The sequence below is a fragment of the Chelonoidis abingdonii genome, chromosome 22 (assembly GCF_003597395.2).
Source record: "Chelonoidis abingdonii isolate Lonesome George chromosome 22, CheloAbing_2.0, whole genome shotgun sequence".
Classification (NCBI taxonomy): Eukaryota; Metazoa; Chordata; order Testudines; family Testudinidae; genus Chelonoidis; species Chelonoidis abingdonii.
The window spans coordinates 31,777,907-31,802,407 of NC_133790.1; the positions used below are offsets into that span (position 1 = coordinate 31,777,907).

The 24,501-nt window shown below is 49.1% G+C and overlaps 1 protein-coding gene across 1 annotated transcript; it reads right to left on the minus strand.

Moving 5' to 3' along the window:
• Positions 1–21,210: 21,210 nt before the first annotated feature.
• LOC142045857 (uncharacterized) lies at positions 21,211–23,071 on the minus strand. Its single transcript, XM_075060098.1, is given in 3 exon segments — positions 21,211–21,623; positions 21,626–21,673; positions 22,350–23,071. Coding segments are annotated over 3 exon segments (993 nt in total). The 5' UTR covers positions 22,882–23,071.
• Between the last annotated feature and the right edge of the window lie 1,430 nt (positions 23,072–24,501).

Consider the following 24,501-nt stretch of genomic DNA (forward strand, 5'->3'; position numbering starts at 1 on the left):
AGTGTACGTGGTGCTGGCAGCGAGGAATTCACCCCAAGCTTGGCTGAAGGAGCTGCTTTGCTGCTCCTGCTCATTATTGTCCCTCCTGAGGATGTAGCTGAGAGAGCCCAAGTCTAGTGACAGGCATGCCAGGCTCAGATGTAGCACCTCTCGGAGGCATTGGTCAGGTCAGGCCCACTCGCCTTCACCCCGCTTCAGTTGCCTGCCCACTGGCTGCTCTAGTGTACATGGCCTCTGCTGCCCTAAGACTAAGGGGGATGCAAAGAAGGCTTCAAGCCACCTATATTCCCATGGCCCCAGTCCCATAGCAAGCACAGGGACAGATCAGTGCCGAACGGGCCCAGAATTTGTGCATCTGTTCTCAGGGAAATGGCTGTAGTTCTGCTCCAGCTTCCCACTGCCATTCATGGAAGTCTGGGCGCGTTTGGAGTGAGTAGACGCTATGACAGCAGCTCAGGGTTTGGTACGAAGCTCAGTGGGGCTGGAGGGGAGAGAGGAATAGCAGAAGTTGGGGACGATGCACAACTGTCTCTGAAGAATGGCTAGCAAAGCTTTCCTTGCGGCATCAGTGCGTGCCTGAGGAATTGTATTAGCCAGCTGCTGCCTCATGGACCTGAGCCCTTCCCAAGCCTCCCAGAGACAATTAGGGCAGCAGAGGAAGGAGAGTTCAGTTGTTAGGGCCGTTGCCTAGGACTTAGGAGAACTGGTTTCAATTACCGGCTTTGCCACAGATTCCATGTGTCCTGGGGCCAGTCACTTAGGCCAGATTTTTAATGGTATTTAAGTGCCTAAAGATGCAGATAGACACCTAGTAAGATTTTCAGAAGTCTAAATTCCTTTACAAAATCTGATCCTCAGCCTCCCCATCTGCAGGATGGCGACAGTAGGCAGGCCCTACTTCCCAGGGGAGTTGTGTATTAATGATCAGATACTTCAGTAACAAGGCCATATAAGTACTGTAGATCCAGGGCAGCTCTAGCTTTTTTGCTGCCACAAGCACGGCAGTCAGGCGGCTTGCCTGTGGGAGGTCCCCAGTCCCGTGGATTCGGTGGCTTGCCTGTGGGAGGTCCCCAGTCCCGTGGATTCGGTTGCTTGCCTGTGGGAGGTCCCTGGTCTCATGGATTTGGCGGCTTGTCTGCGGGAGGTCCCTGGTCCCGTGGATTCGGCGGCTTGCCTGTGGGAGGTCCCCGGTCCCATGGATTCGGTGGCTTGCCTGCAGGAGGTCCCCAATCCCGTGGATTCAGCGGCTTGCCTAGGGGAGGTCCCCAGTCCCGTGGATTCGGCGGCTTGCCTGGGGGAGGTCCCCAGTCCCGCGGATTCGGCAGCTTACCTGGGGAAGGTCTGCCGGTCCTGTGGCTTCAGTGTATCTGCCTCCGAATTGCTGCTGAATTGGTGGGACTGGCCGACCTCCCACAGGCGCACCGCTGAAGGCTGCCTGACTGCCGCCCTCGTTTGGAGCGCTGCTGTCTGGAGCCGCCGCTGCCGTAGATAGATTAAAGTGACCGATCCCTTAATGAAATGTTATCGAAGGACTGAATCTTCCACACTGGGTGCTGGTTATTTGCAACAGGCAGGTAGGAGGGGAAAAAATAAAACAACAAACTTAATTCGCCTCTAAGTGCCTTGAGCTAAAGCCAGCAACGCAGCTCTTTGACTGTCACACATGAGTTTTTCTTGTGCTGTGTTTAGGGTGCAGGATGTATGGGAATGACCTTCAACAAACAGCATTGAATTAAGGACACCCCTGATGGTGCCTTCAGGTACAGAGCTGCTAACTCAGGGACAGAATTAGCAGCCTGCTTGCTATGACCTGACCAGTCTTAAAAGCTGCCCTTTACCATGCTGGGAGCTGGGATATCATGCAGATCAAGCAGTTGTTATGCCAGGAAATTCCCCTTTGCTCTTAATGGGTATTCACAGTTGCTTTTCATTTAGGAAGCTGAGCTATTTTGTGGAGCAGGTCACTAGCAAGAACAGCTTGTGTCTGTTAAGAAAAAGAGCAGTGTGGGCTGGTGGTCAGAGCACAGGACTGGAAATCAAGTCATCCAAGGGGAGCTGGGTGATTGAGTGACCGATTTTTTCATTGAAATCAGAACTTGCCAGGAATTTTCTACGCTCTCTGGAGCAGGGGCCATGTCCTTGCTCTCCGTTTGTCCAGTGCTGAGCACAATGGGGTTCTGGCCCAAGACTAGGGCACCTAGGGGCTCTGGGAACACAAGTAATAAATAATAATAAAAAAATTTCTATCAAAATGATTTTTGATGGAAAATACAGTTTCTGAAAAACTGAATTCTTCTGAGGGACAGATCTGCTGCTGGTGGCAGTGGACCTCAGGGAAGCTCCACTATATTAACTGAGCCTTTGACTCAAGGTTTAAAGATTGCTTTGAAGATGAAAACATTAAATATCTAATCTGCTAAGTGTTTCTAAAGTATTTCAAGAGCCTTGGCTGCAGAGAGGGCAGATTCACGCTATTAGTGGATGAAATACGTAGCTCTTAGGAGGTCAGTGTAATTATCCCCATTTTACAGATGGGGAACTGCAGGCACAGAAAGCCTCATACAATTTACTCAAGATTTGAGCAAGGGTCTGACAGAGGAAGCCAGATCTTCTGCCTCCTATTTTCTATACTTTATGATAGGAATTGTCAAAGGGCCCAATCCCCAATGGCATTCAGTAGAATTTGTGTTCCCCAAATCCCCACCTATGGTGTTAAAAATTCCCCCAAGCTCAGGTTGCTGTGGATTTCATCTCAAGGTTATAAGTGTGTAGAACATTTTGAAAGCTTTAGTTTAAAAACCTAGAAAATTAAGAATTAAGGTTGCTCTTCCCCAAATCAGAGTCACCCTCAAATAACCTTAACTCTGCCCGGCAGCAGGGTGACAATGTAGCGGTCTCAGCTCATTTTGAGAGCTATTGTCTAATGTTAGATTCAGCCCTGAAGGAGGACCGTGTGCTCAGCTCAGCATCTTCACGGGAGAGAAGCTGTTTAGGAGAGTAATGGCAAAATCGTAGCCTTGATTTATAGCTGAACTGCCCAGCTCTTGTTCATGAACGTCTGGCCTGGTAAACACTGTTTGCTGTTGGCAAACAGCAGCAAAATAATGTGCATGTCCAATGCCTGTGATTTATAATGTGTAAGGAGAGAGAGGAAAGGCCCCATATTCCAGTTCTCTCTTGATGTGTGGCTAACCCAGGTATTTTTTCCCTGTATAAAGCGTGTGCTGTGAGAATGCTTTTAGTAATGCAAGACACCTGAAGAAATGGTGTAACTGTCTGTGATTGAATTAAGAACACACAATGCTCAAGCTCCTAATTCCAGACAGAGGAGCAGAGTACCTCCAGTCTGCTCTGGAGTGTGCTTTCCCCAGTGCACTCGATGACAGCGAGTGTGAAGATTTGCATGTAGAAAGGGAATGAGCAGTGGGTGGCCTTTTGGAGTCAATTTATTACAGGGATCCCATTTTTGACTCTAGCATTAAATCCACTTCACTAGCGCTTCCACAAAGCCACGCAGTGTAGTGCAATGCAGTTCTGATTTGTTTTCCCCCATGTGTGACTTCTGCCTTTTGTTGTCTCTGCTGGGGCAGAGTTAAGGTGAGGATGGTTGTGTGAGTGTGATCCCATGGCTTACTGTAGAAAGGAACCTCAACTCTGAATTTGATGGGTTGCTAAATCTTTTTTAACTCTGGTGTTGTTGAATGGTTGCAAGCACCGATGAATCTGGTACGTGCCTGCAGCCACAGCTTTCTGTGTGGGAATTTCCTTCTTTGTTTGTAAAGGTCAGCTGGGCAGGAGCCCAGTTCCTGCAAAACCCAGGAGGTCCACAAGTGGGAAGGCCTAAACCAGATGGTGGTGGATGGAGACTAAATGGGACCCAGTCCAGTCCCAGCAAAAGTGCCCCCGCCGTGGATCCCAGCACGCTCCGACAGCTTGCCCCCGCTTTGTGTGGATCTTTGGATCCAAACACTGGGATCTATGGACCTTCTCAGACCTGAGCGGAGACCCACAGATCCTGCCTCAGTCCACCTCTGCCAGCAGAACTGAGGAGGTCCATGGTGGCAGATTTCCTCTGGAACTAACATGGCTTCTGAAGCTCGTGGGGGAATCAGTGGTGTCTGGGGCCAGGTCAGGCCTAAGGGCCTTAGAGCTGGAGTGGGGAGTGCCCACCGAGAGCCCAAGGCTCCAACCAGCCCCCCATCTCTCTGTGCTTTACTCCACCATATCTGTTGCACTATGGGCCCTGCCAGCCTCTTGACATCTCAGAATTGGACCCGGAGGGCTGGTCTTACCATGATGCGAACTGAGGTGGCCGCATCAGGTGCCAGACTATGTGTGTGTGGGGACGGGGAGGGGGGCACCATTAGGACCCAGAGCGTAGAAAATTGTGTCTGGTGCTGGTGCTTATGTATTCTGTCTGCTGTAGATGCACAGAGATGGTGGAGTGCTGTGCTGGAGGAAGGATGGCACAAGAGACATAATAGGCAGGCAGGAGAAAAGGTGAGAGGGACTAACAGAAAGCAGCAGGAGCTGCAGGGACAGAGAAGAGGAGGAGCCTCTTATGTACCTCTCCAGCACCCCCCAGGAGCCTGGACTGATTCACGCCAGCTTCTCAGGGAGCTTCCTGGTTTCTGCTGCTTCCCTGAACCCACTGGAGGGGAACAGGCAGTCACTTGAAGTAGTAGGAGCCAGTTAGGCCCTGAAGACGCTGATATCTTCCCTCACTCAGCCCTGCTACCAGCCTGCTTATTTGTCCCCTTCAACTGAGTGTTGAGAGCCACTATAGCTGGCACAGAACAGCAGTCATGAGTGAAAGAAGAAAACGACCCCTCTGGGCAGCATTCAGAAAAAGAAAGAAAGCAAAAAGGAAGCTTTTCTATCTAAGCAGGAAGGAGCTCTCCTGAGATACACAGACACAAATGTTCACAGTGAGCCTTCTGGCCCCAGTGAGGATTCATGGAGGTTAAGTCCATTAATGGCTATTAGCCAGGATGGGTAAGGAATGGTGTCCCTAGTCTCTGTTTGTCAGAGGGTGGATATGGATGTCAGGAGAGAGATCACTTGATCATTACCTGGGGCACCTGGCATTAGCCACTGTCGGTAGTCAGGATACTGGGCTGGATGGATCTTTGGTCTGACCCAGTACGGCCGCTTTTATGTTCTTATGAGCAGTAGCCTGAGGGACTTCCTTGTACTGCATGGGCCACAGCAAGTGAAGAACATCATGTGCCCCAAAGGCAATGAAAATAGAAGTTTCCATCCAAAACATTACTGGTGTGAAATTCCCAGCGGTGACAAAGTGGAGAGCCCATGGCTTATGTATTCAAAAACCCAGAATGCAGCATACTGTTTTTGTTGCAAACTCTTCCAGTCTAATGTTCCAGGTTGTACAGGAACAAAGGACTGGAAAAATCTGGCTAGAAATCTGGCATGCCATGAGAAGGAAGCAATCGACCAGAGAGCATTCCATAGATGGAAAGAGACTGAGAAAAGACCACCATAGATGATCGGCATCAAGAGAAGATTGCATCCGAGTCTCTTTACTGGCAAAATGTTCTGAAAAGGCTCATTGCCAATGTGAAAATGCTTGCTACCCAAAACCTACCACTGCGTGGCACTTCAGATCAGCTGTATGTGCCAAACAATGGAAACTTCCTTAAAGTCGTGGAGCTGATAACTGAGTTTGATGCTGTACTCCAGGAACATCTAAGAAGAATCACCACCCAAGAAATGTACAGACGCCACTACCTTGGAAAAACAATTCAAAATGAGATCATACAGTTACTGGTAACAAAAGTCAAACAGAAGATTGTGGCAGAACTGAAGTCAGCAAGATATTACTCTGTTATTCTGGACTGCACACCTGACATCAGCCATACAGAACAAATTACTTTAATGGTGCATTTTGTAACAACAGAACCAAGTGAAAATGTCCCTGCAATGGTGACTGAGAGAAAACATTTTCTAGAATTTATTGATATTGTGATACTCCAGGACCTGGTATGACAAATGTGCTTCTTAAAAAGCTGGAAGATATGGGAATTGCGATAGTTGACACGAGAGGTCAGGGCTATGATAAGGGTGCCAACATGAGAGGAAAGAACAGAGGAGTGCAGACACGGATCCTAGAGTTAAACCCTCGAGCTTTTTTTGTCTCATGCAGTTCTCACTCATTGAACTTGGTGGTCAGTGATGCAGCATCAGCTTCTAGTGAGGCCTCTGAATTTTTTAATGTAATTCAAAGCATCTATGTATTTTTCTCTCCATCAACTCATCAATGGCAAATTTTGAAGCAACATCTGGGAACATCCTCTCTGACACTGAAACCACTGAGTGCCACATGATGGGAAATTCAAGTGGAGATGATAGAGCTTATCAAACACCAAATTGGGAAGATAGATGATGCCATAGTTGCCATTATGGAGGATAATACTATGACGGGAACAGTTCGTGGGAGAACAGTGGGGGAGAGAAATGGAATCACCAGAAACTTACATAACTTCACATTTCTGTGTGGCTTAGTGTTGTGGCCTGACATACTGTTTGAAATAAACGTTGTAAGCAAGAGACTCCAAGGTGTTGACTCCGTGCCTTCTTGGTTGCAAGATTTGAACTGCTTCTTGAAGGTCCACAGTCTGGGCCAGCTCATGCTCTACTGAGATGGTTGCAAGGCCAACAGCCTCTCCTGTGTCATTGTGGAGCGTAGAGTGTTTTTATTAAACTTCAGCTTGGAGAAGCTGGATTCAGTCACCGAAGAAGAAGACATTTTGATTATGAGGCACAGGATAATCCCATAAGAGACCCCAAACAACAATTCAAAGTTGAATTCTTTAACCAGGTGCTAGATTGTGCAATACAGTCAGTTGAAGAATGTTTCATGCAGCTCAAGGAACACAGCAGTATATTTGGGATGTTGTATGATATTCCAAAACTCCCTCACTATACCACTAAGACCTGACCGCAGAAGGCACACCTACACCAGCAGTTGCAGGCGTTGTGCTCTGATAGATGTAAGTGTTGACACATGATGACATTGCACATTGATATGAGCTGTTCTGGAGAAGTTGATATGTAGCGAGATTTAGGTGATGACATGAAGCCCTTTCAAGATACATTTCAGCAGGACACATGATGATTTCCAAGTATTTAGTTCTGGAAGCCCTATAGAATACATTTCAGCACAAATCTGGAATATATGTGACAAATAAGATGACCATCCTCTTTCCAAATGCTTTTGTTGCTCTGTGCATACTTCTAACACTTCCTGTAACAGTTGCCAGTGGGAATCCAGCTTCTCCAAGCTGAAGTTTAATAAAAACACTCTACGCTCCACAATGACACAGGAGAGGCTGTTGGCCTTGCAACCATCTCAGTAGAGCATGAGCTGGCCCAGACTGTGGACCTTCAAGAGCAGTTTCAAATCTTGCAACCAGAAGGACACGGAAAGCACCACTTTGATTATTCAAACAGAGAAAAATGCCAGTGTTTACTATGCAGACAAGAAAAGTTACATTTGCTGTTCAGGCATTTGAAAGTTAAGTGTTACTTAAAATTTTTGAACAAGGCATTTAAAGTTGTTAGTTCTCCTTTTTTGGGGTAGGTAGCAGGGCAGTACGATGAGAGGAGTAGAACAGGAAGAAGGCAGAACTGAGACCTTTCAAAGTTTGGCCCAAGTGAGGGGACATGGGGGCATCATTTGAGCTCCCCGCCTCGGGTGCCAAAATGTTGTGTCCCAGCCCTTCCTGAGCCGTTCCCCGCTCCCGACCTTCTGCTGTTCTGCACACTGGATGGGCAGCATCCAGACCATCCTGCTCTGCTGGGACCGGGGCACAGTGATCAGAATGCAGGGCATGGTGGGGGTGGGGAGGGACACACTTCTTAGAGACCCTGGGGCCTTGTCTGCTTTGGGATCAGATCAAAGGCTGCTTTCTGGGGCCATGGGGGTATTAATCAAAGCAAGGAGGTAAGAGCGGGGGCTAATGACCCCTCTGGGGCGGTGTGTGTGAGGAGCGGGGTTATGTTACTGAGCTGTCCCGAGGAAGAGAGGCCGAAGGCCTGTCACTCATTTGGGGCCCCACTGGCTGGGGAGGGCTGAGGTAGTTCGAGCAGCCCAGGCAGGGGTTCTTGTCAGTCATCCCCCGGACACTGTGATCGTGTTGGACAAGGCCTGTAGCCAGCAGGGCAAGTGTCCAGATATCAGCCTGTGGCTGCCTCCACTCTGATTTCATCACCTGGCATCAACGCAGGGAGAGCGGAGGCAGTTTTTGCCTCCCCTATCAAGAAGCTGCTGGCCCCAGTGCAGGCTGCAGGTGCCCTGATTTGTCTCCCTCCTTATATGAGGCTGTGCAGTGTCCCCCTAGGCCACCCAGACCCATATCTGCCCCACCCCACCCTTAGCTCTGTGCCACCCCTGCGCTGGGGGGTATTCCCTGGAAGATGTCAGAGAGCCACAAGACAGCAACGGACTGGGCTCTCTGTGCCTCTGTCTGTCTGTCCAGCTGTTTCTCTCATCTCTCTGTCTGTCTCCATAGTGATTGCTGTGAGAGGCAGACCACTGAGGTGCCTGTTGTATCGCACTAGCCATCATCTGCAAATGGACACGGACTTGTCTAGGCCAGGAGCTCCTGGGAATGGATTCCCCTTCGCTGGGGGCTTAGCGCCAGAGAATCCTAGGACTGGAAGGGACCTGGAGAGGTCACCTTGTCCAGGTCCCTGAACTCATGGCAGGACTCGATATTATCTAGGCCCCAAACTGTGGGGCATGGGGGGAGCCCTGGGCCAGTCCCCACAAGGAGTGGGGAGGAGCACCACACTTCCAGCCCTGCTCCACCCTAGCCCAGCTCTGCCCTCATTCCCCCAGCCCAGCTCTGCCTCTCGCTTCAGCTCCTCCCCCACCCCCAGTTCTGCCTCCAGCTCCTCTGTCAGCTCTAGCACCTCTGCTGAGCCAACTGTGCTGTAAGGGGCATGGGGAGTACAGGTTCCATTACCGGTAAGGAAAAGTTTGGGCATAGCTGATCTAGACCATGACAGGTGTTTATCTAACTTGCTCTTAAAAAATCACCTTTCAAGGTTGATTCCCCACACTGGCACTTCGAGTGCAGGCGCGGGCGGGGGCGGGGCCTAAACATTAATCCTGTCCACTCCAGTCTGGTATTAAACTCCCAAGGTTACAGCTTCTCTCTGACCTTGGCTGGGTAGATGCTGCCACCACCCAAGTGCAAAACCCCTTTGAGAACCCAGGAAGGTGGACTTGGGAATTCCTTCCTCTGGGTGCCCTCAAGCCCTTTCACCCCTACTTCCTGGGAAGAGCTGAGAAAAAAACAAAGAAAATCAGCTGTTACCATCAGCTAATTAAATAACATGTGCATAAACCTTTTAGGTACACAAAAATTGAATCCTGTTCTTCAAAAAGATAAATTTTATTAAACCCAAAAAAGAAGGAAATACATTCAGAACTTAGGCTTTTTGCTAGATCTTAAAAGAAACAATTACAAAAATTAAGCATCATGATATCTCTGGCCACGTCTACACTACGGGATAATATCGAATTAGCTAAAATCGGTTTCTTAAAACTGATATTATAAAGTCTAGTGTGCGCGTCCACACTAGGCACGTTAATTCGATGGTGTGCGTCCATGGTCCAAGGCTAGCATCAATTTCTGGAGCGGTGCACTGTGGGTAGCCGTTCCGTAGTTATCCCATAGTTCCCTCAGTCTCCCCCGCCCCTTGGAATTCTGGGTTGAGAGCCCAGTGCCTGATTGTCGCGGGTGGTTCTGGGTACAGCCTCACCCCTCCCTTTGTGAAAGCAGCAGACAACCGTTTCACGTGCTTTCCCCTGCCCTGAAACGCCATAATACTAAGATGAGAGCAGCCCTCACAGTGGAGAAGCGAGTGGCAATAGCCCTCTGGAAGCTTGCAACGCCAGACAGCTACCGGTCAGTCGGGAATCAATTTGGAGTGGGCAAATCTACTGTGGGGGCTGCTGTGATGCAAGTAGCCAAAGCAATCGTTAAGCTGCTGCTACGAAAGGTTGTGACTCTTGGAAACGTGCAGGTGATAGTGGATGGCTTTGCTGCAATGGGATTCCCTAACTGTGGGGGGGCCATAGATGGAACCCATATCCCTATCTTGGCCCCAGAGCGCCAGGGCACCCAGTACGTAAACCGCAAGGGGTACTTTTCAATGGTGCTGCAAGCACTGGTGGATCACAAGGGACGTTTCACCAACATCCACGGGGATGGCAGGAAGGGTTCATGACGCTCGCGTCTTCAGAAGCACTACTCTGTTTAAACGGCTGCAGCAAGGGAATTACTTCCCAGACCAGAAAATAACCGTTGGGGATGTTGAAATGCCTGTCGTTATCCTGGGTGACCCAGCCTACCCTTGATGCCATGGCTCATGAAGCCATACACAGGCAGCCTGGACAGTGGTCAGGAGCTGTTCAACTACAGGCTGAGCAAGTGCAGGATGGTGGTAGAATGTGCATTTGGCCGTTTAAAAAAGGCGCTGGCGAACATTACTTACTCGCTCAGACCTCAGCCAAACCAATGTCCCGTTTGTTATTGCTGCTTGCTGTGTGCTCCACAATCTCTGTGAGAGTAAGGGGGAGACATTTATGGCGGGGTGGGAGGCTGAGGCAAATCACCTGGCCGCTGAGTACGAGCAGCCAGAGACCAGGGCGATTAGAAGAGCACACCAGGAGGCGGTGCACATCAGAGAAGCCTTGAAAACGAGTTTCAGCACGGGCAGGGTACGGTGTGACTGCTGTGTTTGTTTCCCCTTGATGAACCCTCCCCCTTGATTGACTCATTCCCTGTAAGCAACCCACCCTTCCCCTTTACTTACAGCTTGCTGAAGGAAATAAAGTCAGTATCGTATTTAAAAATCATGTATTCTTTATTAAAAGTCATTCAGTATTGTTTAAAAATCATGTATTCTTTCTTAAAAGTCATTCCCTGTAAGCAACCCACCCTCCCCCTTTGGATGTATTCTTTATTAAAAAGTAATTATAAAAAGAGGCAGAGAATTATCAAGGTATCCCTGCCTGCTGTGCTTTGGGAGAGGGATAGGAGGGAAGGAAAAGGCCATTAAGCTCATTTCAACGTAATGACAGCCTTTTGCTTGGACTGTCCAGGGGGTGGAGTGGGCGGGTGCAGAAAGCCTTCCCCCACGCGTTCTTACACGTCTGGGTGAGGGAGATATGGAACGTGGGGAGCTTTGAGGGTGGTTAAACATGGGCTGCAGCGGCACTCTGTAAGCCCGCTGCTCTTCCTGAAGATCCACCATGCGTTGGAGATATCAGTTTGAGACGCAGCAGCTGCAGCGTAGCATCCCGCCACCGCTGATCTTCCTGCCTACACCTCTCATCTCGAGCGTCTCTCCTATCCTCCCGTTTCACTGGCATCTTTCCTGTACTTTGCTAGCACATCCTTCCACTCATTCTGATGAGCTCTGTCATTGCGTGTTACTTCCATGATTTCTGAGAACATTTCATCTCGTGTTCTCTTCCTCCTCCGCCTTATCTGAGCTAGCCTTCGGGATGGCGTAGGGAGGCCGGACAACTGTGCAGCTGCATGGGGGAGGGAAAAGGGAGAGAAGTATGTAAAAAGATACATTTTACAGAACAATGCTTGTACTCTTTCACAGTGAATAACACTATCCACCTTACATAGCACATGTGATTTCACTACAAGGTCGCATTTTGCATCGTTTAATATTGAGTGCCTGTGGCTCTGGTGTTGCAGATCTCACAGACGCAGGTCCAGGCATCCAAATTAAGCTTCCATGCGGCCATGGTAAGGCTTTCTGTTTGACTTCTCCAGCGTTCATATACACAGTGATCTATGATGCCTTGTTCCTGTTAAGAGGAACCAGCAAACCCCAAACCCCCCTCTTTCCCCTCCTCCCCCACCGCATGGCTGCTATCATGTAAGATCACTGGTAATGATCGTGGCTGGTACCTGGGAAGATTCCTGCTCGCCAAACGCTGAGAAACTCAGCGCTATCATTCCTCCCCTCCCCCCGCTTTGCTACGAGCAAGGAAGGATTAAGCGGCTGCCCAGTAGGAAAATCGCCATGTCTGCCCCCTAATTAAAGTCCTGAATTTCAACCAGGTTACAATGAATGATATAACTCTCCTGAGAATACCACCGCAGGATGCAGAACGTATGTTTCTGGAATGCCAGCGGTCACCTGGGCCATACGCGGCTGTGCTTTGTGAAGCTATGATTCCGATTACTTGCTACATGCATGGCGTGGAAAAGTGTCATACAATGGGGGACCAAATAGGGCTGCCTTGCCCAGAAATCTTCTGCAAAAGCTTTTTGAGTACCTCCAAGAGCGATTCAGAGATTTCTTTGGAGGATTTTCGCTCCATCCCCAGACACGTTAACGATCTTTTCCTGTAACTGTTACTGGCTGCGAATGCATCCAAGCCCTGATGGCAATCAATCATTAAAAAAACGCTTGTTTTAAACCATTTTACAAAGGTACACTCACCAGAGGTCGCTTCCATGGCTTCACTGTCTGGGCTTGTGGCTTGGGAGGGCTGGGACGGTAATTCTGGGGTCACAAAAAGCTCCTGGCTGTTGGGGCTAACGGAGTGCTGTGTGCTCTCAGCAAGCTCTTCCTCCTCTTCCTCTTCCTCCTCATCTTCCCCCTCCGCAGAATCCTCAGCCACGGTTGATATTACAACCCCGACCTCTGAATCCACGGCCAGGGGTGGGGTACTGGTTGCGCAGCCCCCTAAAATTGCATGCAGCTCAGCATAGAAGCGGCATGTTTTCGGCCCTGACCCAGACCTTCCGTTTGCTTCTCTGGTTTTCTGGTATGCCTGTCTGAGCTCCTTAACTTTTACTCTGCACTGCACTGAGTCCCTGCTGTGGCCTTTTCCCGTCATAGACTTTGAAATTCTTTCAAATATTTTTTCCTTTATATTGATATAAAGGGCGTTGTAGTGTGGACGGGTACAGCATTAAATCGATTTAACTCTCTTTAAATCGATTTAAACGCGTAGTGTAGACCAGGCCTCTCTTGAAGTTCAGCTTAAAGAGTACAAGAAAACAAAAACGTGGGGTTAGCACAGAGGAGTCCACAAACCAATAAAAAATAAAAGAAATTATCCTAATCGTGTCTTCCTAGACATTCCCTAATTGATTTATTTCTGGGGTTTCAGATAAGCAATCTTAGGTATGATCTGATGGCTTTTCATACCTGGCTTAAAGCTTCTCACAGCATAACTACTCCCGGTTCCCATCTTTCCTGGAGAACACCACCACACAGACATAGGGAAGTTTTTTTCCCAATATTAAAAAGTTCTAGTCCTCGGCTTGGCTCTTTTGCTCAGGTGTCCACTCCTTTCCTTTTACCTATGGGCTTGTTAACTCTTTACAGATAAAGCAAGCAGAGAACAACCACCACGAAGGATTCCATAGCCAACTGGCTGGCTGGGTGTCCACAAAAGGGAGCATATGCCCCCCCTCCAATGATGGATATTCCACAACCTCCCTGGGCAATTTATTCCAGTGCTTAGCCACCCTGACAGGAAGTTTTTCCTAATGTCCAGCTTAAATTTCCTAATGTCCCTTGCTGCAATTTAAGACCATTGATTCTTGTCCTATCCTCAGAGGTTAAGAAAAACAAATTCTCTTGGACGGCAACAGAAGAGGGTACAGAACGTGTACAATTTCCAGTGAGCTCTGGTTGCCAGCATCACGGAGTATAACTGGGGTTAGATACTATTGCTAACCTGATCTCAGCCACACTAGGCTGGAGGGGGATGGTGTGCCCAGTGACCAGATACCAGGCCTGGCTCACAGCTCAGCATGAAGAGGACTGCTGACCATGTGTCGAGATCCTGGTAGGAGGAATGCACAGGTGCACAGATATGAGGATGGTGGAGCTCTGGATGGAGGTGGGGAAGTGAAAGCACCGGGAGTGCAGGGTGAGGGGACAGAAGGAGCAGGAAATAAGGTGGCACCTGGTGGCAGGTGACAGGGAAGATGAAGTGACAAAGAGAAGTGGGGCCTGCAGGAGATGGTGGAAAAATCCTCTCCTGCTGGAGGCAGGACAGTGTGACGGGAGTGCAGCAGGCAGGTCACTGCAGCAGCAGCTGGGCCATAGGAACTGCGGACCAGATCATCACAGAGCTTTAGGTTCCTGTCACTGATCTGGCTACATAATCATCTGGAGACCCTTATTTTAGTTATGCCATCACCATTGTACCCTAGCACTTTTATCTGGCCCCTGTGTCTGAGCACTGCACAGCAGAGGCACCGGAACCGAGGAGAGCAGGGGGGCAATGGTCTCACCACATTTTACCAGCTGTAAGAAAGGTTAATAATTATGTCACATGATTAAATCGCCAGGAATATGTCCAATCAAAACTGGCAACCCCAGCCATAAGGGCAAGCGACTGGGGTGGAGTCTTGGGAGGAAGAGGCAGCATGGGGGCAGGCCACAGTTTGAGTGCCAATGGCCACCCCTACTTTTAGGGAGCTTCCACCACTCCTGCCTCACAGTCTTTAATGTATGTATCCCCACAGCGGGGGCCATTATCCCCATTTAGTCAGGCAGCTCGCTCGATGGGGACAAGGTGTCCGAATACCTCTAGGTGTGAGTGACTTGCCCAAGGCCATACAGGATGTATTTGGCAGAGCACAGACTTGAACCCTGGTCTCCTAAGTTATAGGCCGAGCACCCTAACCTGCCTCTGCTTTCCTATCACCCTAACCTCTCCTGCTTAAATGTGACTGGCATCTGTCCCAGGTGGTTCATTCTGTCCCCCAGTCTCTCCATGGGAGGATGGTGTGTGAAGTGCCGTGGTTCTTTATATGTTCCCATTGCTCTGGGTTTATCCCAAAGAAGGCAGGTCAGAGGACTGCGCTGGGCAGGTTGGGTGGATGATGGGGTGGTTGGGGATGGTCCCAAGTTCCTGGGGGAATCTCCTATACAGATGAGCTTTAGCCTTGTGTATGAAGAGCCGGGTTGTCAGCCATGGTCTTTGTCCCAGAGCTTTCGGGGATCTTTTAGAGAGGCTGGGCCCAGGCCATGGAGCCCCTTGCAGATCAGAGCCAAGACTTGACCTTGACTCAGTCATCTATGGATTCCCCAAAGAATGGGACTTAAGCTTGCCTTCCCTTCAGGGCACAGGACACACGCGTGAGGGGTTTCAGGGTGAAGGTTGATGTCTTTCACCTCAGGACAAGGTTAATAACCACAAAGCTGCTGGCCTGGCCCCAGAAAGGCCATCTCTTACTACAGTAACTGAGTCATATACGCTGAGATCTTGAAGGTGGGAAGGTGCCTGAGGATAACTCCTTGGCAACCCTTGTGTGTCTCCTTAGTCCAGGGCTGTTTAGCACCCAGGGGCCACGTTCCACGTATAGCACATTTAGAACATTGTACGTGTCATCAGGTAATCCAGGTAGCCTGGGAAATGTATTATGTGGATCACAGGAAATGAGAGAAAGAGATTTTCCCTCCTCAGGAACTTGTCTTTGAGGGTGGAGGGGTGTTCAGGAAAGATTTCCCAGCTATCTGGGCCTGCTCCGATGGGGATAAAAGCAAGTGAGAGAGAGAGGTGTGATGGGGTCACTGTGGATGTGTTAGGCAGATACGGGGTACGTCGTAGGGCAACAGAAGGGTGTGTAGGGTCAGGAGTGATAGAGTCTTTGGGTAGTAGGGTGTGGTGCGGTCACTAGGGATGTGGGGCTGTAGGTGCACATGGGTTTAGCAAGGCTATGCTGACACTGTGGGCCAGCTTGTGCTCTGGTATAAATCAGGAGTAAGTTCCCTGTGGCGCCTCCTCAGGCCATGCTGATGTAGCTGAGAGCAGAGCCAGACCCAGCGGCAGAGCACGCTTCCATCGGCGTGGGCTCAGCTGGGGTCACCAGCATTCATGCCCAGAGTCCCAGGAAGAGCTCACTGGATCTCAGCTCTGCTGCACCGGCCTGGGTAGCTTGCAGGCGCCTGCTGGATCTCAGCCACGTTTAACTGGTGCTCTCGGGCCAAAGAGGCCTCAGGGAAGCCTGTGCAGTTCCCTGTCAACTCTGGGGAAATTGCCTCAGCCCGGAGTGCCCAAGAGTCCATTTCTTCCAGAGAACAAGACACTGATATTGCTTCAGCACCATTCCCAGAGCAGCCTGGGGGCTGCCGGGCTAGTGCATCACCACCCGGCAGAGGCTCTCCTGCTTGCTACATCCCCACCCTCAGGACTATGTATTGTGGCCACCAACATCCAGGCCCCAGGATGGTTTCCCTGGGAACAATGTTCCCTCTAATTTTTGACAGGCTGTGTGTGCAAATTTTTGTGCTTCTATACAAATTTTTGTGCATGTGGTGTTTTGCTTTGTGCACGGTGCTTAGGATGTGTGTGCACGGGCACCCGCACACAGCTTAGAGGGAAGAGTGCCTGGCAGCTTTCCCTTGGCCTGCCAGAGGGATTGCTCTCAGGAATATCCCCCAACCATAGAATCATAGAAAATTAAGATTGGAAGAGAGCTCAGATCATCATCTAGTCCAACCCCCTACTCAAAGCAGGACCAACACCAACTAAATCATCCCAGCCAGGGCTTTGTCAAGCCTGACCTTAAAAACCTCTAAGGAAGGAGATTCCAACACCTCCCTAGGTAACCCATTCCAGTGCTTCACCATCCTGCTAGTGAAATAGTGTTTCCTAATATCCAACCTACACGTCCCCCACTGCAATTTGAGACCTTTGCTCCTTGTTCTGTCATCTGTCACCACTGAGAACACCCAAGCTCCATCCTCTTTGGAACTCCCCCTTTCAGGTAGTGATGGCTGCTATCAAATCCCCCCACTTTCTCTTCTGCAGACTAAACAATCCATTCCTCAGCCTCTCCTCAAAAGTCATGTGCTCTAGCCCCTAATCCTTTTAGTTGCCTCCACTGGACTCTCTCCAATTTGTCCACATCCTTTGTGTAGTGAGGGCCCAAAACTGGATGCAATACTCCAGATGTGGCATCAGCAGTGCCAAATAGAGAGGAATAATCACTTCCTTCGATTTGCTGCCAAATAGCTCCTCTATGAGCCAATATTTTGCTGTTAGCCTTCTTGGCAACAAGGGCACACTGTTGACTCATATCCAGCTTCTCATCCGCTGTAATCCCCAGGTCCTTTTCTGCAATTCTTAGCCAGTCGGTCCCCAGCCTGTAGCAATGCATGGGATTCTTCTGTCCTAAGTGTAGGACTCTGCACTTGTCTCTGTTGAACCTCATCAGGTTTCTTTTGGCCCAATTCTAGAGTTTGTGGAGGTCATTCTGGACCCTATCCCAACTCTCCAACATGTCTATCTCTCCCCACAGCTTAGTGTCATCCGTGAACTTGCTGAGGGTGCAATCCATCCCATCATCCAAATCATTAATGAAGATATTGAACAAAACCGGCCACAGGATCGACCCTCGGGGCACTCCGCTTGATACCGGCTGCCAACTAGACATGGAGCCATTGATCACTACCCGTTGAGCTCGACGATCTAGCCAACTTTCTATCCACCTTACAGTCCATTCATCCAGCCCATACTTCTTTAACTTGCTGGCAAGAATACTGTGGGAGACCGTATCAAAAGCTCTGCTAAAGTCAAGGAATAACACACCCACTGCTTTCCCCTAGATCACCTCCTGAGGTCCCTTCCAACCCTGATATTCTATGATTCTATGATACCTGCTCTGTTGGGGAGGTCCCTGCCTGGATAGGTGGCCATACAAGCTTTGGGCAAGAACCCATGCATTTAGAGGAGAAGGAAGCATCTGCGCCTAAGGCCAAAGCTAGATGGGAATTTTTGCTGCCCCTTCTTGACACCATTGTCCTGTTCTGACAGCAGCATCACCCTCTGCCAAGCCAGCAGCAGATGTCCAGGGCCTTGCAGGTCTTGACTTCCCAGTGGAGGAGAAACTGGTGATGCAGAGTCTGGGTATTCGCTACGTGTCACTTGCTTGATTTACACATATACACCAGTCCTGGAATAGAGATGATCAAACAGCATGCAGGACAATGCCGCCTTCTAGGAATCTCAGCCCATCATCAATGCCTGGTTCCCAGGAGGCAACTCTATCTCAAGAATTGACACTAATCAGAGCCCAAGGCAGTAGCTGCCTCACCTCCTGTCCACACCGCTCCTTATGTTCCTAAGCTGCCTCTACACAAAAAAAGTACATAAGCCAAAGCTAAAACTAACGCAGCATGTCTTCCCAAGACTGACCATGTCCTTCCTTAGAGGTTTTTAAAGTCAGGCTTGACAAAGCCATGGCTGGGATGTTTTAGTTAGATTTTGAGCAGGGGGATGGACTAGATGACCTCCTTTGATTCTATATCATGTCCACGGTGTTCCCCGTATCTACAGAGCCACTTATCTCATCATAGAAGGCAATCGGGTTGGTCAGGCATGACTTGCCCTTGGTGAATCCATGCTGACTGTTCCTGATCACCTTCCTCTCCTCCAAGTGCTTCAAAATGGATTCCTTGAGGATCTGCTCCATGACTTTTCCAGGGACTGAGGTGAGGATTCTCCTTCTTCCTTTTTTTAAAAGATGGATGCTATATATGCCTTTTTCCAGTCATCTGGGACCTCCCCTAGTCGCCATGACTTTTCAAAGATAATGGCCAATGGCTCTGCAATCACATCCGCCAACTCCTTTAGCACCCTCGGATGCCGGGCATCTGGCCCTATGGACTTGTGCATTCTCAGTTTTTGTAAATAGTCCTTAACCTGTTCTTTCACCACTGAGGGCTGCTCACCTTCTCCCCATACTGTGCTGCCCAGTGCAGCAGTCTGGAGTTGACCTTGTCTGTGAAGACTGAGGCAAAAAAACTCATTGAGTACTTCCAACTAAGTATAGGGAAAAGCTCTTGAGCTTAGCCCACGATCACCTTAGTGGGGTGAATAGGACCAAAGACCGTTTGGGAAAGTCATTCCACTGGTCGGAATGGGCAAGGACATTTCTACCTATGTTCGGTCTTATGAGGTGTGCCAGAGGATAGGAAAGCCTCAAGACCAGGTTAAGGCCTCTCTCCAGCTACTCCCCATAACTGAGGTTCCGTTTCAGCATGTAGTGTGGATATTCTGGGTCCTTTCCCAAAGAAGACCCCCAGAGGAAAGCAGTACATACTGACCTTCATGGATTTTGCCACCCGATGGCCGGAAGCAGTAGCTCTAAGTGACACCAGGGCTAAAATTGTGATCCAGGCATTGGAAGACATTTTTGCCAGGGTAGGTTGGCCCTCCAACATCCTTACAGATTCGGGGACTAACTTCCTGGCAGGGACCATGAAATGTCTTTGAGAAGCTCAGGGGGTGAACCACGTGGTTGCCACCCCTTACCACCATCAAACAAATAGCCTAGTGGAGAAATTTGATGGAATTTTGAGGGTCATAATATGTAAATTCGTGAATTAGCACTCCAATGATTGGGACCTGGGGTATTTCTACACTACGGGATTACTCCGAATTTACAGAATTCGATTTTTGGCAACCAATTGTATAAAGGCGAGTGCACGCTGCCACACTAAACATATTAATTCGGTGGCATACATCCATATACCGAGGCTGTCGACTTCCAGAGCATTGCACTGTGGGTAGCTATCCCATAGCTATCCCATAGTTCCCCCAATCTCCCCTGCCCTTTGGAATTCTGGGTTGAGATCCCAATGCCTGATGGGACAAAAAACATTGTCGCTGGTGGTTCTAGGTACAGCCTCACCCCTCCCTCCGTGAAAGCAAAGGCAGACAACTGTTTCGCGCCTCTTTTCCTGGGTGAACTGTGCAGATGCCATACCACAGCAAGCATGGAGCCCGCTCAGCTCAAGACAGCAGTCACGAACATTGTAAACACCTCGCACATTATTGTGCAGTTTATGCTGAACCAGGACCTGAAAAACCAGGTGAGGTGGCTGTGGATACGGCAGCGCGAAGATGAGAGTGATGAGGACATGGACACAGAATTCTCTCAAACCACAGGCCCTGGTGCTTTGGAGATCATGCTGTTAATGGGGCAGGTTATAGCCATGGAATGCTGATTCTGGGCCCGGGAAACAAGCACAGACTGGTGGGACCGCATAGTGTTGCAGGTCTGGGACGATTCCCAGTGTCTGCGAAACTTTCGCATGTGTAAGGACACTTTCATGGAACTTTGTGACTTGCTTTCCCCTGCCCTGAAGTGCCAGAATACCAAGATGAGAGCAGCCCTTACAGTTGAGAAGCGAGTGACGATAGCCCTGTGGAAGCTTGAAACGCCAGACAGCTACCAGTCAGTAGGGCATCAATTTGAAGTGGGAAAATCTACTGTGGGGGCTTCTGTGATCCAATAGCCAACGCACTCAAAGAGCTGCTGCTATCAAGGGTAGTGACTCTGGGAAATATGCAGGTCATAGTCAATGGCTTTATTGCAATGGGATTCCCTAACTGTGGTGGGGCGATAGACAGAACCCATATCCCTATCTTGGCACTGGAGCACCAAGCCAGTGAATACATAAACCGCAAGGGGTACTTTTCAATGGTGCTGCAAGCACTGGTGGATCACAAGGGACTTTTCACCGCCATCAATGTGGGATGGCCGGGAAAGGTACATGATGCTCACATCTTCAGGAACTCTGGTCTGTTTCAAAAGTTGCAGGAGCTGTTCAACTATAGGCTGAGCAAGTGCAGAATGGCAGTAGAATGTGCATCTGGACGTTTAAAAGTGCGCTAGCGCAGTTTACTGACTCGGATAGACCTCAGCGAAACCAATATTCCCATTGTTATTACTGCTTGCTGTGCACTCCACAATATCTGTGAGATTAAGAGGGAGACATTTATGGTGGGGTGGGAGGTTGAGGCAAATCACCTGGCTGCTGATTACGTGCAGACAGACACCAGGGTGTTTAGAAGAGCATAGGAGGGTGTGGTGCGCATCAGAGAAGCTTTGAAAACCAGTTTCATGACTGGCCAGGATAGGATGTGAAAGTTCTGTATGTTTCTCCTTGATGACCCCCCCGCCCTTGGTTCAGTCTACTTCCCTGTAAGCTAGCCACCCTCCCCTCCCCCCTTCCATCACTGCTTGCAGAGGCAATAAAGTCATTATTGCATCACATTCATGCATTCTTTATTAATTCATCACACAAATAGGGGGATAACTGTCAAGGTAGCCCCGGGGGTGGGGGAGGGAAGCACCAGGTGGGGTGGGGGAGGAGGGAAGGACAAGGCCACACTGCACTTTAAAACTTATTGAAGGCCAGCTTTCTGTTGCTTGGGTAATCCTGTGGGGTGGAGTGGATTCTTGGGCATTTGGGTGAGAAGGCTGTGGAACTTGGGGAGGAGGGCTGTTGGTTACACAGGGGCTGTAGCGGCAATCTGTGCTCCTGCTGCCTTTCCTGCACCTCAACCATATGCTGGGGCAGATCAGTTTGATCTTCCAGCAGCCTGAGCATTGACTTCTGCCTTCTGTCAGCAAGCTGACACCACCTATCATCTTCAGCCCACCCCTCACTCTCTTCAGCCCCCCACCTCTCCTCGTGTTCATATTGTGCTTTCCTGCACTCTGACATTGTCTGCCTCCATGCATTCTGCTGTGCTCTGTCAGTGTGGGAGGACAGCAGGAGCTCAGAGAACATTTCATCTCGAGTATGTTTTTTCGCCTTCTCATCTTTGCTAGCCTCTGTGAAGGAGAAACATTTGTAACTGGTGGAGGAAAAAGGGAGAGTGGTAGTTAAAAAGACATTTTAGAGAACAATGGGCACACTCTTTCACATTTTCTGTTCACATTACACAACACATGTGCTTTCGTTACAAGGTCGCATTTTGCCTCTTGTATTGAGGGCCTGCCAGTTTGGTGTGAGAGATCACTCACGCTTCACCCCTCCCCCCACCATGTGGCTAACAGCGGGGAACATTTCTGTTCAGCCATAGCCAAACAGCTGAGCAGGAACGGGCACCTCTGAACGTCCCCTTAATAAAAGCACCCTATTTCAAACAGGTGACTATGAATGAGATCACTCTCCTGAGGATAACACAGAGAGATACTGAAGGGATGTTGTTTGAATGCCAGCAAACACTGGGACCATACGCTGCCATGCTTTGTTATGCAATGATTCCCAACTACGTACTACTGGCCTGGCATGGTAAAGTGTCCTACTATGGTGGATGGAATAAGACCGCCCTCCCCAGAAACCTTTTACAAAGACTTTGGGAGTACATCCAGGAGAGCTTTATGGAGATGTCCCTGGAGGATTCCCGCTCCATTCTCATACATGTTAACAGACTCCAGCAGCTGTACTGGCTGCGAATGCCAGGGCAAATTAATCATTAAACACGCTTGCTTTTAAACCTTGTGTAATATTTACAAAGGTACACTCACCAGAGGTCCCTTCTCCGCCTTTAGGGTCCGGGAGGCAGCCTTGGGTGGGTTCGGGGGTCACTGGCTCCAGGTCCAGGGTGAGAAACATACCTTGGCTGTTGGGAAAACTGGTTTCTCTGCTTCCTTGCTGTGAGCTAACTTCCTCATCCCCCAAACCCACTTCCGTGTTGCATGAGTCTCCATTGATGGGGTTAAAGCATAGGGCGGGGGTAGTGGTAGCTTCACCCACTAGCATGGCATGCAGCTCATCATAGAAGCGGCATGTTTGGGGCTTTGATTCGGAGCGGCCATTTGCCTCTCTGTTTTTTTGGCAGGCTTGCCTTAGCTCCTTAATTTTCACGTGGCACTGCTTTGCCTCCCTGTTATGGCCTCTGTTCTTCATGCCCATTGAGACTTTTTCTAATGTTTTGGCATTTCGTTTACTGGAATGGAGTTCAGCTAGCATGGATTCATCTCCCCATATGGCGAGCAGATCCCGTACCTCCCATTCGGTCCATGCTGGAGCTCTTTTGCGATCCTGGGACTCCATCATGGACACCTCTGCTGATTAGATCTGCACTCACCCGCACTTTGCCACGCTGGCCAAACAAGAAATGAGATTCAAAAGTTCACAGGCCTTTTCCTGTCTACCTAGCCAGTGCATCTGAGTTGAGAGCGCTGTCCAGAGCGGTCACAATGAAGCACTCTGGGATAGCTTTCGGAGGCCAATACTGTTGAATTGCATCCACACTACCCCAAATTTGACCCGGCAAGACTGATTTCAGCACTAATCACCTCATCAGAGGTGGAGTAAAGAAATCAATTTAAAGAGTCCTTTAAGTCGAAAAAAAGAGCTTTGTCATGTGGACAGGTCCAGGCTTAAATCGAGGTAATGCTGCTAAATTCGACCTAAAATCATAGTGTAGACCAGGCCTAAGTCATCATAGTCTTTAAAATGTGGGAAATACTGTTAAGTTCTTCATGTAAGTAGTAGGAAAATTAGAGGTGCATGTATCTTATTAACTGTTTTCATAAACCTCCAGGAAGAAATTCCAGCTAGTGTGGATCTGACCTGAACCAGGCTGGCCAGCAGAGTCTGTGATTGGGGAACATGTGATAAATGAAGGAGGGAGGGTAGCTCCCTTTTATGGACACCCAGCCAGCCAGTAGCTATAAAATCTCTCTGAGAATCTGTTCTCTAATTGCTCTACCTGTAAAGGGTTAAAAAGTCTCACTGCTTTTACCATAGGTAAAAGGAAGTGAATGGGCACTTGGCCAAAAGAGCCAATGGGAAGGCTAGAACTTTTTAAAATTGAAAAAAGACTCCCCCTTTGTCTGTCTGTTTTTCTCAGGAAAAGGGGACACGGCAGCAGCTATGCTGTAAAAATCTTGGGCCAGGTATGAAAAAAATCAGTATCATACCTAGAAACTACTCTTTTTAAACCCCCAGATATGTAAGTAGATCAGGAAATGTCTAGGAAGACACAATTAGATTGATCTCTTATTTCATTATGGCTTGTGGATTCCTCTGTGCTAACCCCAGGTGCTTTTGGTTTGCTTGTAGCCTTACGCTGGACCTCAAGAGAGCTGTTCTTGGTGTTTAATCCTTGTAGTTTCTCTTTTAAAATCTAGCAACAGCCTGAGTTCCCAGATGTATTTTCTTTCTTTTTTTATATTAATAAAGTGTACCTTTAAGAACAGAATTGGATTTCTGTGTCTTAAGAGATTTGTGCACATGTTGTTTAATTAGCTGGTGGCAACAGCTTATTTCCTCCCCCACCCCTTTCGTAGCTCTTCCCCGGATGGGGGGTGAAAGGGCTTGAGGGTACCTCACAGGAAGAAATTCCCAAGTGCGCCTTCTTGGGCTTTTATAGTGATTCTGAACTTGGGTGGTGGCAGCATCTACCAATCCAAGGTCAGAGAAAAGCTGTGACCTTGGGAGTTTAATACCATCCTGGAGTGGCCAGTATTAATTTTTAGAATCCTGGCAGGCCCCCACCTTCTGCACGTGAAGTGCCAGAAAGGAGAATTAACCTTGACAGCTTCCAATTCTTCCCGCTTGTTTCCCAGGCTTTTTGCGTTCGTGTACAGGCACCTAGATAAGTCGTTGATTGCCCTACTTTCTCAGTATGAATCAGGAGCTCTCCCCTGTTGCACCCTCCTCCTGTATCTG